The following is a 15,338-nucleotide window of genomic DNA, read 5'->3' on the forward strand; positions in this document are numbered from 1 at the left end:
GGAAATATCAAACTGAGGCTTTGGCGTATCGACCGAGGCTTTGCGAGAAAAGCCTTGGTCGATACGCCAAAGCCTCAGTTTAATATTTCACGGTATGACCGAACGGTCGAGGTTAGTAAGTTGTTTATTATATGGCTTTTTAAAATAAAAATGACAAGAAAACAAATCAACTTTCGCTTTAGCGCGAATAACGATTAGTTTATCGATCGATTTCGAAAAGGCGGGAAAACAAGAAACACTCGCGCGCTGCTAAATAAAAAATGTAAATGAGTGAAAAGATTCAACAACAAGTAAGTTAATTGGACGACTTTTGGAAGCTACAGTTTTTATCATAGGTGAAGTTGATCCAAACAATAACAAAGAAAGCTGTTGTCAGTCTTCACGGCATGAATGCACTGTTTAGTTCGAAAACTCCACGGTAGTAGAGAACAAACTTCTAAAGTAAAATAAAAAGGCCAATCGCTTTGTGCTGCTTATTAATTTGATGGAAATATTGCATTCACAAATAACAGGTAGTACTTATCTTAAAGAGACTTTTCTGGGTCTTTACACCCCTTGTTATTTATCCATTTGTTTGTTTATCCGATATAAATAACTTAAGCTTTGTATTTTTTGGCTATCGGTGGCGGCTCGTGATCTTACTGTTTTTCTTTGTGTCAAAATTTTCCTCTTCAATCTCTTCAGGATAATAAAACTCCGACTCAAAGTGCTCATCCTCTCCCATCCCATCAACTGTAAGCCCTTTTTGTTTCTTGTTTTTTTTTTTTTTGGTTGCTTTGGTTTTTTGGTCGATTTTGTTTTAGCGAAATTCGTGCAACCGAACAAAGCAACACAAAAAAGCTGAAAACAATTCCCCGCTCCGAATACGGAAACATTTCTACATTTCTGTTTCTTCTGGGTGTTAGAATTCGCTACTCGAATGTTCGCTGTCGCTCGTTTTGCAGTTTGAAGGTGGAAAAAATTTCAAAAAACAGAAGATTGTAAAAAAAAATTCGTAGGGCAATACGGAATTCCGTAATGCCCTCAGAGAAGGGCAATACGGGAATGTCACGACTACAAATTAGCCAATCACAGCGCGCATACTATCGTAGCCATATAATAAATATATAGATTTAGGCACTGCCTAAAAGCGGAGCCAGCATGGAACACCTTTTGTGTTGTCTGATCGAGGTATTTTGGGGGGATCTAGAATCCTGCTCTCCTCATGTTTACTGAGATTAAAAAAAACGTAAGTTTAATCATTGACCAAACCAAATGGATCCAGCCCTCATTCAATAATACAAATCACGCAGAACATTAAAGTAAACAAATACAATTCCTGGTGTGAATATGGCTGTCAAAGTTGTCAAGAGTCTAATGGTAAATTCTTATGTCCCCTCCATTATAAATATTTTGCAGAATATGTCATGGATGTAACACAGGATAATGTAACAGCATTCCAAAGATTCCAAATAATATATTTAGACTGTTTAGATGCCATACCATAATTTTTATGTACAGATTACGTGACAATATTCTCTCCTTCATTGGACTGATTATTCAGAAATATGTCTGCAAATTAAAATCCACAAATATATCTGCTTTCATTACATATTGGTGGAACCACCCTTTACCATAAAGTGGCCTTGTTGTTGGTGGCCTACTCAAAAATGAATGCAATGGAGAAAAATCAGATTGACTTTGGAAGCAAATCCTAAAAAAATACATCTAACACATCACTGACAGTAAACTTCTAATTTCAAACCAAACCCTTTCATTGATCTATGTCTGAGGTAGAGAGGAAACAGCAAAAAATATCTGTTGCATAAAAAATAGTCGACAGTGAGAGGAAAAAAGAAATTGACTCAATTTGATAGAAAAATAACAGTAATGAAAATAATATGATTGAGGATTTCTTGAAATTACCCTATCCCATTATCTTGGTTTTGTTTTGAAAAAGAACAAGGTTGTTGCTAGTGTTATATAATTTAAGTATCTTACCCTAAAAAAACCCTTCCCTCATAAAAGTTCCATTTGTATCAAAGCTACATTCTGACAAGCATTGCTCTTTTGAAGAAAAAGGCATGGCTGTAACAGCATTTCAAAGATAGCATATAGTGTTAGACACAGATGCAATACTGAACTTTTCATTTATCATATTAAGTGGTGATTTTCCATCCCCATGGGAATTAAAATCCATCAAAAAATATACATACAGTAATGCATTATACCATTATAATGCTATTCCAAAATAAATGCAATAGGAAACAGACTGACTTGGAAAGGAAATCCTAAAAAGAAGACATTAGTGAAAGGGCTAAATTAAAATCTCAAATTTAAAACCAAATCTGTTCATTAATTTATTTTTGGTGTAGAAGGTAAATAGCAAACACATCTGTAGTGTCCGCCGCATTGCATTATGGATTGTTAAGGTGCGCAATGCACCATGGTAGAACACATGTCAGAGATCCGCCATCTTGTATTAAATGTGGAAGACCACGAGTCTGTTTCTTTTTGCTTTGTTCCTTGCCGAACACCACATTCTGGCGACGAGGATGGGATCAACAACTGGATAAACACATACTGAAGTTAAATCTGTCAAAAAAAAGCCGGTATGGCCGTCTGTTTATCAGGATTACCAACGCCAAAAGCCTTCGACTGCATTGGCGAACCAGCCACGCTGGAACAAAGATGGACAATCTGGAAGTCCGAATTTGAGCTCTACTGCACTGCATCTGGCATCAAAGACTCGAAACAACAACGAGCAATACTTCTCCACCTAGCAGGAGCTGGAATACGAGAAATTTTTCACGCTTTTACGGCTGAACAACAGGGGGAGGACTATAAAACAGCCATGGACTCCCTCACTCAACACTTCAAACTCAAGAAAAACGTACCGATGGCCAGGCAAGCCTTCTTGACAGCGGTACCAAAACCCGGTGAGAGGATTCATCAATTTGCAATTAGACTGCAAACCCTTTGCGAACACTGCGAGTACAACGACCAAAAGGACAGTCAAATTCGAGATAGAATTTTGACCTTCATATTGGATAAACCCCTCAAAGCAAAACTCTTTCGTGAGGAAGGTCTGACTCTCAGCAAACTCCTGGAAATTGTCAACACGTACCATGACAAAGAAGCACTAGTTCTTGTGCCAGATCAAGGTGGTGTTAACCAATTGAGAGTACAACAGAAGCCTGACAGTGCTGGTCCCAAGTTTGATGGCAGATGTCATCGTTGCAATAAGCAGGGTCATAAAGCTGCTGACTGCAGATGTAGCAAAAATCACCAATGTGAAAAATGTGGGAAAATTGGACATTTCAAGGTCTGCTGCAAATCAAAGCAGACATCTGGAAAAGCAAAGTCTGCAAGTGGACCAAAATCAAAGGGCAGGAAGCCATCTCATGTAAGACAAGTGGAAGCTGTTGATGTTCAAGAAACTGATAGCGAAGAGGAAGAAGATGTTTTTAATGTATTCTGCACGCACACAGAGTCACCGCCTGGTACTATGGAGATATCTATTGGAGGTGTTATACAGAATGTCATCATTGATTCGGGTGCAAGCTGTAACCTTATGTCAGAAAGGACATTCAATGACTTATCAAAAGGAGACATTGTTTTGAAGCCAAGTAGCAAGCAAATTTTTGCATATTCGTCTAGTGATGCTTTAAATCTTAAGGGAAGTTGTATGCTTAATGTGCATGTACCAGAAACAAATGTGGATAAGCGCGCAAAGTTTTTCATTGTCTCTGGAAAAGCGTCAACTTTGTTAGGTCGTGAATTATCCGAAGCTCTAGGCATACTCAAAGTAGGAGTTCAGGTTAATAGTTGTAGCTCAGATTTCTCAGCTATAAATACTCAGTTAAACAGCAAAGCAGCGCTTAAGGCCAAATTTCCTAATGTTTTTCATGGTTTGGGCAAGCTTAAAGGTTTTAAACTCAAGTTACATATTGATCAGAATATTAAGCCAGTAGCACAACCATTGCGTAGGATTCCTTTTAGTCGCAGGCAGAAGGTCGCTGACAAGTTAGAGGAACTTGAGAAGCTTGGTGTGGTGGAAAAGGTAAACAGTCCTACAAGTTGGATCAATCCCCTTGTGGCAGTCGAAAAGCCAAATGGAGATGTTCGCATTTGTTTGGACATGCGCCAGGCCAATCAGGCTATCTTAAGAGAAAGACACCCAGTACCTACTATGCAAGAAACCCTACAAGAAATCTCAGATGCAAAGATTTTCACCAAATTGGATTTAAACATGGCTTTCCATCAAATCGAGTTATCCCCAGAGTCCCGAGACATAACTACTTTCGCAGCGCCAACAGGTTTATATCGCTACTGTCGATTGCTCTTCGGTGTGAACATGGCTACCGAGAAGTTCCAGAACCTGATATGGCAAGTTTTGAAAGACTGCCCTGGAGCCTTCAACATGCATGACGACATTCTTATAGTGGGTAGGAACCAAAAGGAGCATGACGAGAACCTGGTAAGAGCTGTCCAAAAGCTGCAAGACAGCGGGCTCACCCTCAACTATGAGAAATGTGTGGTAGGAGCCTCGAGTATGGATTTCATGGGAGACACCATTTCTGCAGATGGTCTTAAGTTATCTGACAAAAGAGTCGAAGCAATTGTCGAGGCACCTGCACCAACCAACCAATCAGAGGTGAGAAGTTTCCTTGGTTCTGCTCAATTTTGTGCCAAATTCATTCCACAGTTTGCAACCATTTCTGCTCCCCTGTGGGATCTTACCAGTAAAAATGCTAAATGGAAATGGGGTGCCAAAGAGGCAGAATCATTTGCACAAATTAAGCACTTGCTAACATGTGCACCAGTCATGTCTTATTTTACACAGGGAGCCCAGACCAGGATTATCACTGACGCCTCACCAGTTGGCCTGGGGGCCATACTAGAGCAAAGACAACCTGGTGATGGTCAATTTCGACCAGTGTACTACGCAAGTCGTAAGCTTAGTAAGGTTGAACAGCGCTACTCACAGTTCGAGCGAGAGGCCCTTGCTGTCAAATGGGCCTGTGAGAAATTTCACATGTTCCTTTATGGAACCCATTTTGAAATACTAACTGATCACAAACCCTTAATTTCAGTCCTAGGTCCAAAGTCTAAACCCCCGTCTGCTAGGATTGAACGCTGGCTGTTGTACCTTCAGCAATTCAGCTATGTGGTCAGGCACATTTCCGGAAAGGAAAATTCAGCCGACGCCCTGAGTCGTTTACCAGTTGGTCCAGTACAGACAGCTGATTCTAAAGCAACCAGCGAGTATGTGTTTAGCACTGCAAAGGCCGCAGTACCTGTCGCCATGACCCCAAAGCATGTAGAGGTTGTTTCAGAGAAGGACCCAACCCTTATTCTGGTACGCGAAGCAATTAGAAGTGGAGACTTCACCCGCCTCACAGGTACCTTGTACAAAGCAGTGTCAAAGGAGTTGTGGATTGCCGGACAATTAGTGATGCGTGGAAACCGAATTGTGCTACCAGAATCCCCATGGAAGCAAGCAATTATTTTAGCTCATGAGGGACACCAAGGAATGGTGCGCACAAAATCCCGCCTGCGAAGCAAACTATGGTGGCCGCAGATGGATGCACAGGCTGAACAGTTCATCAAGGCCTGCTACCCCTGCCAGCTAGTTGGACCACGTGGCAAACCGGAACCTGTTCGATCAACAGAACTACCTGAAGAACCATGGGAGGACCTCGCCACAGATTTGACTGAGATACCTGGAGGAAACCACTTGCTGGTAGTTGTGGATAACTACTCCAGATGGCCAGAGGTAGTACTCCTTAAGAAAACCGATGCGCCACACGTCATCACGGCATTGGAGGGAATATTCAGGACACATGGCATACCATACACGGTTCGCAGCAACAACGGACCGCCCTTTGCCTCGAAAGAATTTGAGAATTTCTTAGAGTTCTTAGGCATAGAACATAAGAAAGGAATTCCATATTGGCCACAGAGCAACGGCGAAGTGGAACGATGTAACAGAACAATTCTTAAAGTGATTCGGATAGCAAACTTGCAAGGAAATGATTGGAAGAAAGCGCTTGATGATTTCCTTTTTCAGTATCGCACAACAAACCATGCCGCAACTGGATGCTCGCCAGCCGAACTCCTAATGGGAAGGCAGCTCCGAGACAAGCTACCTAGTGTAAAGATTCCGAAGGATAGAGCGACAGAGTCAGAGTGGCAACACAAACTTAGGGACAGAGACGCTCTATCAAAACTCAGACAGAAAGAGTATGCTGATGCTAGAAGACATGCTGAGCCAAGTGGAATTGATGAAGGCGATGAAGTACTGCTGCGACAGACTCGCCGCGAGAACAAACTCTCTCCAGTTTTTGAGCCTGAAGCTTACAAGGTTTTGCAGAAGACAGGTAATGCAGTTGTACTGGAGGATTCTGATGGAAATAGGAAGATGAGGAATGTAGCACAAATGAAGAAGTTCATCAAACCACAGGAAGCAGTCGCCGCAGACATGCTGCCTACTCCACCTGAAATCGCGCAGGAACACCAAACCGCACCTGAAACCCAGAACCAGTCCACACTTGATTGTACAGCTGAAATGCCAGCGTCTCCTGGTTCTCTAGCCAATCAGCGACCTGCGCGCACTAGGCAACAACCTGTTCGTTTTAAGGATTATGTGCTACAATAAGTTTTGTTAGTTTTATTTTTCTTTTCAGTTTTACATACATGCGTAGGACCCCTACTATAGCTGTTATAGTTATTTAGCTCCTAGTATGGACTTTAATGCTAAGTAAGGGGGGGATGTAGTGTCCGCCGCATTGCATTATGGATTGTTAAGGTGCGCAATGCACCATGGTAGAACACATGTCAGAGATCCGCCATCTTGTATTAAATGTGGAAGACCACGAGTCTGTTTCTTTTTGCTTTGTTCCTTGCCGAACACCACAACATCAGTTGCATAAAAATAGTCAACAGGGAGAAGAAAAAGGAAGAAATTATGACTAAATATGTTTGATAAGAAAATATAACAATAATAATGTGATAATATATATGTATCAGTACTTTCCTAAAATTTCACCTTTCATATAATATTTAGGTTGATAGAAAAATGTTTTCTTTACAGATTTATTATTTTAAAAGCACAAGTTTTTAGTTTTATATAATATAAGTATCTTGTTCTAGAAAGAAATATTGAGTGTGTATGTAGTATTGGGCTACCTGTAGTAGCAGAGGGACTAGGGGGACTGGGGGCGAAGTAAGATGGAGGCCTCCTAGAGCGATCGGACTACGATTGTATGGTAGCACCTTAGAGTATCTTAGACACAATAAACGCCTTACTACATGGTGTCAGAAGTGGGATCCGAACCCACGCCTCCATTCGGATTTTGATACTCGGCACGTTCCAGGCAAGGAACTTTATACCGCAGATGCACTATCTAGGTGCCCACTAAACGAAAAGAGGTCTGAGACGTCGTGCCAGTCTGACCACCTGTACGCTGAAGCAGACTGTTATGTGAATACCATACTGCTACACCTACCAGCATCCGACAAGAGACTAGAGGAAATACGGTCAGAGCTGAAGAGAGACGACGCATTGAAAGTCGTGATGCATTACGTACAGAATGGGTGGCCAGAAACCAAACAGAAGCTCTATGGGCCCGTGAAGAAATACTGGAGTGAAAGAGGAAGCTTATCCACCCACGAAGGCCTATTGATGAGGGGACGAAGACTTGTATATCCGTCGAGTCTCAGGCCAGATATCTTACGGTACCTACATGATGGTCACCAAGGCATATCCAAGACACGGGACAATGCAGCATCGTCCGTTTGGTGGCCCGGAATCTCCAAACAAATTGAAGAGATGGTTCGCAATTGTGCCACCTGCGAAAAATATCGGAAGGAACGTATAGAACCGATGAAGGGAACAGATTTCCCAGAGCGACCGTGGTCCAAACTCGGAGCAGACTTCTTCCAACATGAAGGCCGACACTACCTGCACATAATCGACTACTATTCGCGCGATATCGAAATATACTTGGTGAGCAAGAATGTAACAGCCTGTGATACAGTAAACAAGATGAAGAATGCCTTTAGTCGACATGGAATCCCAGATATCTTAGTTACCGACAACGGACCACAGTTCGCTTCTGCAGAGTTCAACAAGTTTGCGGCAACATGGGGATTCGATCACATAACTTCATCACCTCGGTACGCCCAGTCAAATGGCGAATCGGAACGAGCTGTCAAGACAATAAAGAACTTTCTGAAGAAGTGTGATGACGAGTACCTCGCTCTTCTAAGCTACAGAAACACACCGCTTCACAACGGATATTTTCCCTCACAGCTAAGTATGGGTCGCAAACTAAAAAGGAGAGTACCGTGCCACCCTGACGAGTTGAAACCTCAACTCCCAGACAATGATGTAGTGAGAAAGAGAGAAAAAGAGTACAGAAGACAAATGCGGGAAGACTATGACCGCAGACACAGTGTTGCAGAGGGGGAGGAGTTAGCAGAAGGTGATCGAGTATGGATACCAGACCTAAAAACGGAGGGGACAATAATCAGGCCACACGAAACCCCACGATCGGTTGTAATACAAACACCAAAGGGATTGCGGATACGTAACCGTCGACAGGTAAGAAAAGCCTTAGGAAGCCCTCAGCCAACATACGCTGCTACACAGTACAGGGCCCCTATACTCCCCGAGAGATACACGACTCCGGAAGCAATACAAAGCCAGTCAAGCCCTCTCCCGGTACAACAACCATCAGTCTCCGACAAAGGAGATGGGAATCGAGTACCACAGCCGTGTCCTACGCCAGAGCAGCCAACCCTGAGGCGATCAGAGAGAGTGCGCCGCAGACCTTGCAGATACATTGAAGAATATTGACTGACAATGACTGCTGTTAGTTACCGTTAGAACAATGTTAGAATATTTACTTGTATAGGTCAATTTAGAAGTAGACCATAAGTACACGTTTGTATGTTAGGTTACTGTTAAAAGGGGAGATGTAGTATTGGGCTACCTGTAGTAGCAGAGGGACTAGGGGGACTGGGGGCAAAGTAAGATGGCGGCCTCCTAGAGCGATCGGACTACGATTGTATGGTAGCACCTTAGAGTATCTTAGACACAATAAACGTCTTACTACAGTGTACTGCTGAATCACATAGTAATGCCCTAGTCATTTGAGCCCCCTCCCTTATACAATACAATACAATACAATACAATACAATACAATACAATACAATACAATACAATACAATACAATACAATACAATACAATACAATACAATACAATACAATAATCTTAATATACCGAGGGTAACATATTAACCGAATTACAGTTTTCTAACATATGGCCATCCCTAATATATCTATATTAATATCATAAAATACAATAATAACTCAATCATAGTAGGGGTTTACGGAATTACAAAGGAGAATAATTAAACTATACAAGTATGTCATCACTACTACATTTAGGTAAACTAATAACGAACTACAAACAGGAAAACGACAGCAGTAGAAACTACAACAAACAGACAAAAATTAACATGCAGTAACATTGACTGTTATTACACATAGACTGATGTGAGTATACTACCTACAGTTATGGTCCCGGGCTGGTATTGACTGTTTTTTTATTCTTGAATTAGAAACTGGCTTTTATTACAGTTCTTTAAGATTAAAGTCTAATCCCCCACCCTTTCATGGGACCATGGGGGTACCAAATGACTAGTTAATAAGAACTCCCTATTGTTATCTTCAAGACATGGTTTTCAATTATTATGACTTCCGGTCGTTTTTAGCATTCATCTTGGCCCTCAGGTAGTTCCTGGTTGATGAAAGAGTGAAAACAATTATTTATTATTTCTTTCAAAACAATCTTTTCAACAAGCCATTTATAATCTTACTAATTTCCACAGCTACTTAAATAAAAAATGAACACATGAGATGCAAGATGCAGACAAAAAATAACAATACAAATAGACAATAGGTTTTGCATTTTGGGTTTTTTATCCTCGGTAAGGAAAAATTCTTTTGTAAGTTGAAAAGGTTGCTGTCTCTTCGTAGGAACTAAGAGCACAGGATATAAGATAATATAAGACAAGAACGGTCTTCTTCAGCAGTATGACAAATGTAGGACGATTATTGGTTAGATTTATGAAATCTCACAACCATCAAGAAAAAGCTTAGATATTATATAGAACGAAAAATGTCAAAAGGAGGTGTTATGTTTATGATAACGCATTCTCAAAGCATGACGACAACAAAAAAGCTCAATAACTGTCATACTCTCAATATAAAATCGTCGTCCGAAACTCACCTTCGCAGTGTTAAACCTTTGTCGCTTGTGGTTGTGTTCGCTTGTGTTGTTGTCGATTGAAATCTCGTTGACACAACAAGTGAATAATTTTCTAGCTTAAAACAGACACCGACTCTCACAGCCCTTTCATCTTGTGATATAACGATATAAGTAGAACTACTATAGCTGCCTTTATCCTTTTTCAACCACCAAATTTTATGCAAACAAAAACAGACACTATGGTTTCTGCATACCCGACAAAAACATTTTTCCTTCCTCCGTGCTTGCATTTCGTCGGAGCATAATGGAAGTTTTTTCTCCAAAATATTCCTTTGACAATCAGGACGTCTTAGAATATTCATACACAGTCACTTTTTCTTCTCTTCATCTCTCAAAAGCAGTTTTCTCCTCTGTCTGATATATATATATATATCTTATCTGATAACTTTTTCCGTGGCCGAGTGGGGCCTGGGAGTCGCGCGGCCGACTGGCGAGTGACACCACAGGGTACCCGCGCGATGACCACAAAAACTAAGTCGCATAGCTATACTATATTTCTATACCTATGGAGCTCCGCTCCTACGGCCGCGCTGGCTCCGCTATTAATAGTATTCCATGATCATCATTGCTGACCTGATGAGCTTCAGTTGATGTCTGTAAGGAGAAATGATCCCAATCGACCCAGGCTCTACTCCACCGCGTCTCAGTGCGCATGTCAGTTGCTGCACAAGAATGGCTTCTCGCTCATTAGACACCAGGCTCCCGGAATGTGTTTCTAACGCGGGTACTTTGTCCGTGTTCAGAAACACCACGGGGTAACAGGGATCCAGTGCTTGAATTAACCAGTTGTCTAAAGAAACCATACATCATCATCTTTATAGTGAAACAACCATGGACGACATTCCACAGCAATTCGAAGAGATAGTACAAAACTTTCTAAATCGACTGAAAATACTTCAGGACAGTGGCAAGCCAACTTACACAATAAAAGGATCTGTCACGCGTATGCTTTCTCTATTGCAACTTGTCTAAAATAGTGGTGCGCCGGTTTGTTTTACATGTGACATCTCCTTTGCATTTTTTTTTATCTTCTCAAAGTCGCAGGAAAAAAAGAATGCACTCTCTTTAAAAGAATGCAATCTCTTTAAAACCTTCACGTCAACATTGCCGTGCGACTTGCAATTATTTGTTTTTGCACGACAAGTTACCAATACATTTCGTCCTCACATACCATCAGCTTGAGAAGCATGCGTGCGCAGCCAGACACACAGCTCATCCCAGTGCGGGATGTCGAGCAGGGCGTTGGCCACTTGAGGGGTGCCACACTTGAGTCGGTCGCCATAGATCAGGGTGTTGGAAAGGGTCATGATATCCTTGTGCATGCGGTATTGGTGTTCTAGGCTCACTACGGCCTGAGGGTGGCGCTCTGATAGGCGCTTAAACAAGCTGACATCCATACCTCCCTCCCTGGAGAGACAACATTCACATTAAAAACTTGTTTCCAGGGTTCTCCGGAAACAAACAAACATGTGGCTGACGGGTTCTAGAATCGATGAGAATATCGTTGTAATGTGAGAATGTTTCAGTTTCAGTTTCAGTTTCAGTTTATTGTTTTGTCACTTAATACATTTTTTAAATAAAGATAATTATAATAATTTACATAGTGTGACAAGGAGGACCGTAAGAAACCGCAAGGCTTATACGAGACGGACCTCCTAAATCTTAACAGAAAATACATATTTGATAGTTCGGACAGTCAGATTAATCATATAAATATTTGGTAGGAGAGCTTTCATATTTGTTTTTCATACTTATATAAAAAACACACACACACACAAACACAAATCGAGAAAGAAAAAAAATTAAGAGTTAATAAGAGAAGTCTTTAACTTATTACAAAAAGAGTTAAGCGTTTTGGCAGACTGAATATCAGAAGCAGGAATTGAAATATTTAGGTCCCTGATGTCTTAACGCAAACTTATGTATATTTGTTCTAAACTTTGAAATATGCGAGCTGAATAAAATGCAGATTTAAACCATTCCATTGGTGGTTTTCTTGGACAAATTATACAGACAAATTTATTAAAGACGTCCAAAAAAGAATGGGAACTGGGTGGAGCAGTTCATATCTAGACTGACAGTGTTTGATGTGAGTGTGATCTGGTAACTACCTGGCTTGTAGGCTCTGGACAAGTGGGGGTAACTGGTAATGGTCTCCTACCAGCACGAAGACCCTCGCGTGACGGAGCGGGCCGAGACAGACCGGTTGCGTGATCTGAGACGCTTCGTCCACGATGCAGTAATCGAACGAGCGCTGCGTGAATAGCGCGTGGTTAACCCCAAGACACGTGGTCGCCACCACAGACTGAAAGTGAACAGGATACGACTGAGACGACACAAAAAGCGATCGAAGTTGAGGAAAAGACTGGGGCTACATCACGATTTTCATTCGGCCACGTTTTACTCAAACAATCGAAAAACATGAAAAGGGCAGGGTTAAGACTATGGACTGAAAAAACAATTAAAGCCCCAGCTGACTAAGGCCCTGCCCTGCCGTGCCGAACCAAAATGTTTGGATTTGGCACATGAATAGTTTGACGTCTGAATCAATTAAGTTCGGCACGGCAGAATTGAGTTCGGCACTAAGCGCTGTTGCACCAGTCGTACTGCACGGCAAAAGTAGACACCATTACTCACGTCGAATTTTCGATGTGCCGAATCATATACCATATTCATTTTGTGCAACTCTGAAACTTTGTATCAAGTCATCGTTTACTACTCGCAACCTATTTAGCGCGACTCATTTGAGTGCGGCGTCTGAACCAACGTTGAACCCAATGTATTTGTGTCGATACAAATATACAATTAGATTCGGCACGGCAGGAGCGCAACGTATGACTAGGGCCCAAGGACACAATGTTGAAGGAGCATTTCTTGCGGGTGCATGTTTCCGCTCTATCACTTGTCCCTCTCCCAATGCGCGCGGTCTCGGCACTCTTCCTTTCCCCTAGTCCCTTGCACTCGTTATGCAGGCTATATCATTCCAGGTATGAGAACTCCTTACCTTCGAGTCGTAGAATGCTTTGAGCCCGTTATGCAGGCTATATCATTGCAAGTATTAGAACTCCTTACCTTCGAGTCGTAGAATGCTCTAAGCTCGTTTACCGTCTTGACATGTGAGCCTGCCACGCCCACTGTGTAAGGCTGGATCTCAGGTAAAACCTTGTGAGCTTGGCCAAGCCGAAGGAAGTCCACACCCGCCTATGAGCAGAGGAAGAAGTATTATAAAAAAGCATTGTAATAGAGTGGCAGTTATTTTATGATTCTGGCTCAAGGGAGAATAACTAGAGCGAGTCTAGGTGTGTAACCTTGTGCATCTTGCAACCATGAGATAAAAATTGGAGAAAGATACACCCCCGTATTCTCTGTTCCCGGCGACACACATCCTTTGATTAACAAGCAACGTTTGTTTTTTTGTTTTTGTTTTGTTTTTACATTAAACGTTCACCCATAGTAAGCCACACCTTTGTTTTTTAAAGATCGGCAAAAAACTGTATAAATAAACATTGAAAAACCGTTTGAATATAGACACTGAGGACGCATACATTGCGAGCCCCGGTTTCATGCTCCACTAAACTAACCTCTTTAAGCTTGAGTAGTATGTTGTCCACGGCGGTATGCGTATAGCTGGTGAGCAGCACACTTTTGCCACTCGCGATCAGCACTTTAACCAGGCAAGCGATCGTGGTCGTCTTCCCAGTCCCGGGCATGCCGAGGATAAGGGCGTAGTCCTCGGCGGTCAGTGCTTTGCACACGGCGCGCTTTTGGCCAGCGTTCAACTCCTGAATGATGGTGTGCACTGTCGTGTCCTGGTATGATGAACATGTTTCTTGTGACCTATGAATAGAGCCACAAAAAAGTGAAATACAGTGTACCTCTAGTGGCCATTATAAGGGGAATATAGTGGTACCTCTAGCGGCCATTAATACATCTGGACAATGGTAGCCGCGGCCGCTTTATGGAGGCTTAAAATACAGTATTTGAATGAAAAAAGTTTGGGACCGCTTTATAGAGGAACTATACTGAATTCGTTTTTGTAACATTTGGACCTGTAGTGTTCTCGAGACTTACGTCTCTGTATCCGTCAATACGAAGCCAGCCGACGATTGACTGCTACCAGACGACTGGCTGCTGAAATTGATGAGCGCTTGCCGACTGCGTGAGAACACGGGAGGCTCAAAATCGATAACCATCCGGCGAAGCCTCGCGTCCCTTTCCGAGTCCTTGTTGAAGAGTTTGGCGACGTTTGACCAAAGTGTTGTCAGCGAGCTGTAGCCTTCGTCTTTGTCGAGACGAAACACGAGCGAGCGTCCCTCATAGGGAGTACCTTTACAGCTGTAATGAAAAATAGATTAACAGGTGGTTGATGGTTAAGGTGCAGTTAAGAGAAAGGGCGGAGTGGGTGGGGGGGGGGGGGGATGTGACAGAGCTCGGAGAGATTAACATAGGCGAGAGTCCCTGGGTCCAGCAGCCAAATCCAGAGAGGGGAAAAAGTCTTATCATTTGGGATGAAAACGATAAAACTATTTATTTTGTTCAAAAATCTTAGTTTAGTCACGCAAAATATCGATATCCCAGCTAGACATCATAGTCGCCCTCTATAAAGAGCGAAAAGGAAAAACTATTGAGATCAGAACTAACCCGAGGGCCTGTTTCGGCTCAGCGGTGAACAAATAAGCGGAGCCAGTAAGCACCGGGATATTTTCTTATTTAAAAGACCATTCTGAGCATCACTGGCATAAAGCAAAGCGGAACAGTATCAAAAAACTTGAGGGTAACCCTATAAAAGGTGAACTATCGATGGTAATTTTTTTGGACCTCATCCGAGACGCGCAAGGTTTGTTTAAACTAATCTATTGAAGCATTACAATAAACGGGCTCAATCGTCCCCTCTATACTACATGTGCCATACCAGTGTGCGAGGTTTCTGTCAAGGGTGATTTCAACCGCCTCCTCTGTCACACTCCGCAAATATCCTACAAGAAAATCGACGTTAGCGTGAAACGACGTAAGCGTACA

The 15,338-nt window shown here is 42.2% G+C and overlaps 1 protein-coding gene across 2 annotated transcripts in view; it reads right to left on the bottom strand.

The window, feature by feature from the left end:
- The window catches only part of LOC5516522 (DNA replication ATP-dependent helicase/nuclease DNA2), a 28,340-nt gene that overhangs the window by 3,791 nt on the left and 9,211 nt on the right, over positions 1-15,338 (bottom strand). Inside the window, exons 14-21 of one of the 2 annotated variants that reach the window (XR_004297200.2) lie at positions 15,232-15,295; positions 14,391-14,654; positions 13,901-14,156; positions 13,392-13,520; positions 12,431-12,624; positions 11,491-11,726; positions 10,281-11,109; positions 9,578-9,788 (exon numbers count right to left, since the gene is read on the bottom strand). Coding sequence is in view for 1 of the 2 variants with exons in the window: in XM_048726638.1 (XP_048582595.1) it covers positions 10,893-11,109; positions 11,491-11,726; positions 12,431-12,624; positions 13,392-13,520; positions 13,901-14,156; positions 14,391-14,654; positions 15,232-15,295 (1,360 nt within the window). In the remaining variant the exon portion in view is untranslated. Of the gene's footprint in view, positions 1-9,577; positions 9,789-10,280; positions 11,110-11,490; positions 11,727-12,430; positions 12,625-13,391; positions 13,521-13,900; positions 14,157-14,390; positions 14,655-15,231; positions 15,296-15,338 lie in introns of those variants that run through there. The other variant, XM_048726638.1, reaches the window with a different exon arrangement.

The sequence above is a fragment of the Nematostella vectensis genome, chromosome 4 (genome assembly GCF_932526225.1).
Source record: "Nematostella vectensis chromosome 4, jaNemVect1.1, whole genome shotgun sequence".
Classification (NCBI taxonomy): Eukaryota; Metazoa; Cnidaria; class Anthozoa; order Actiniaria; family Edwardsiidae; genus Nematostella; species Nematostella vectensis.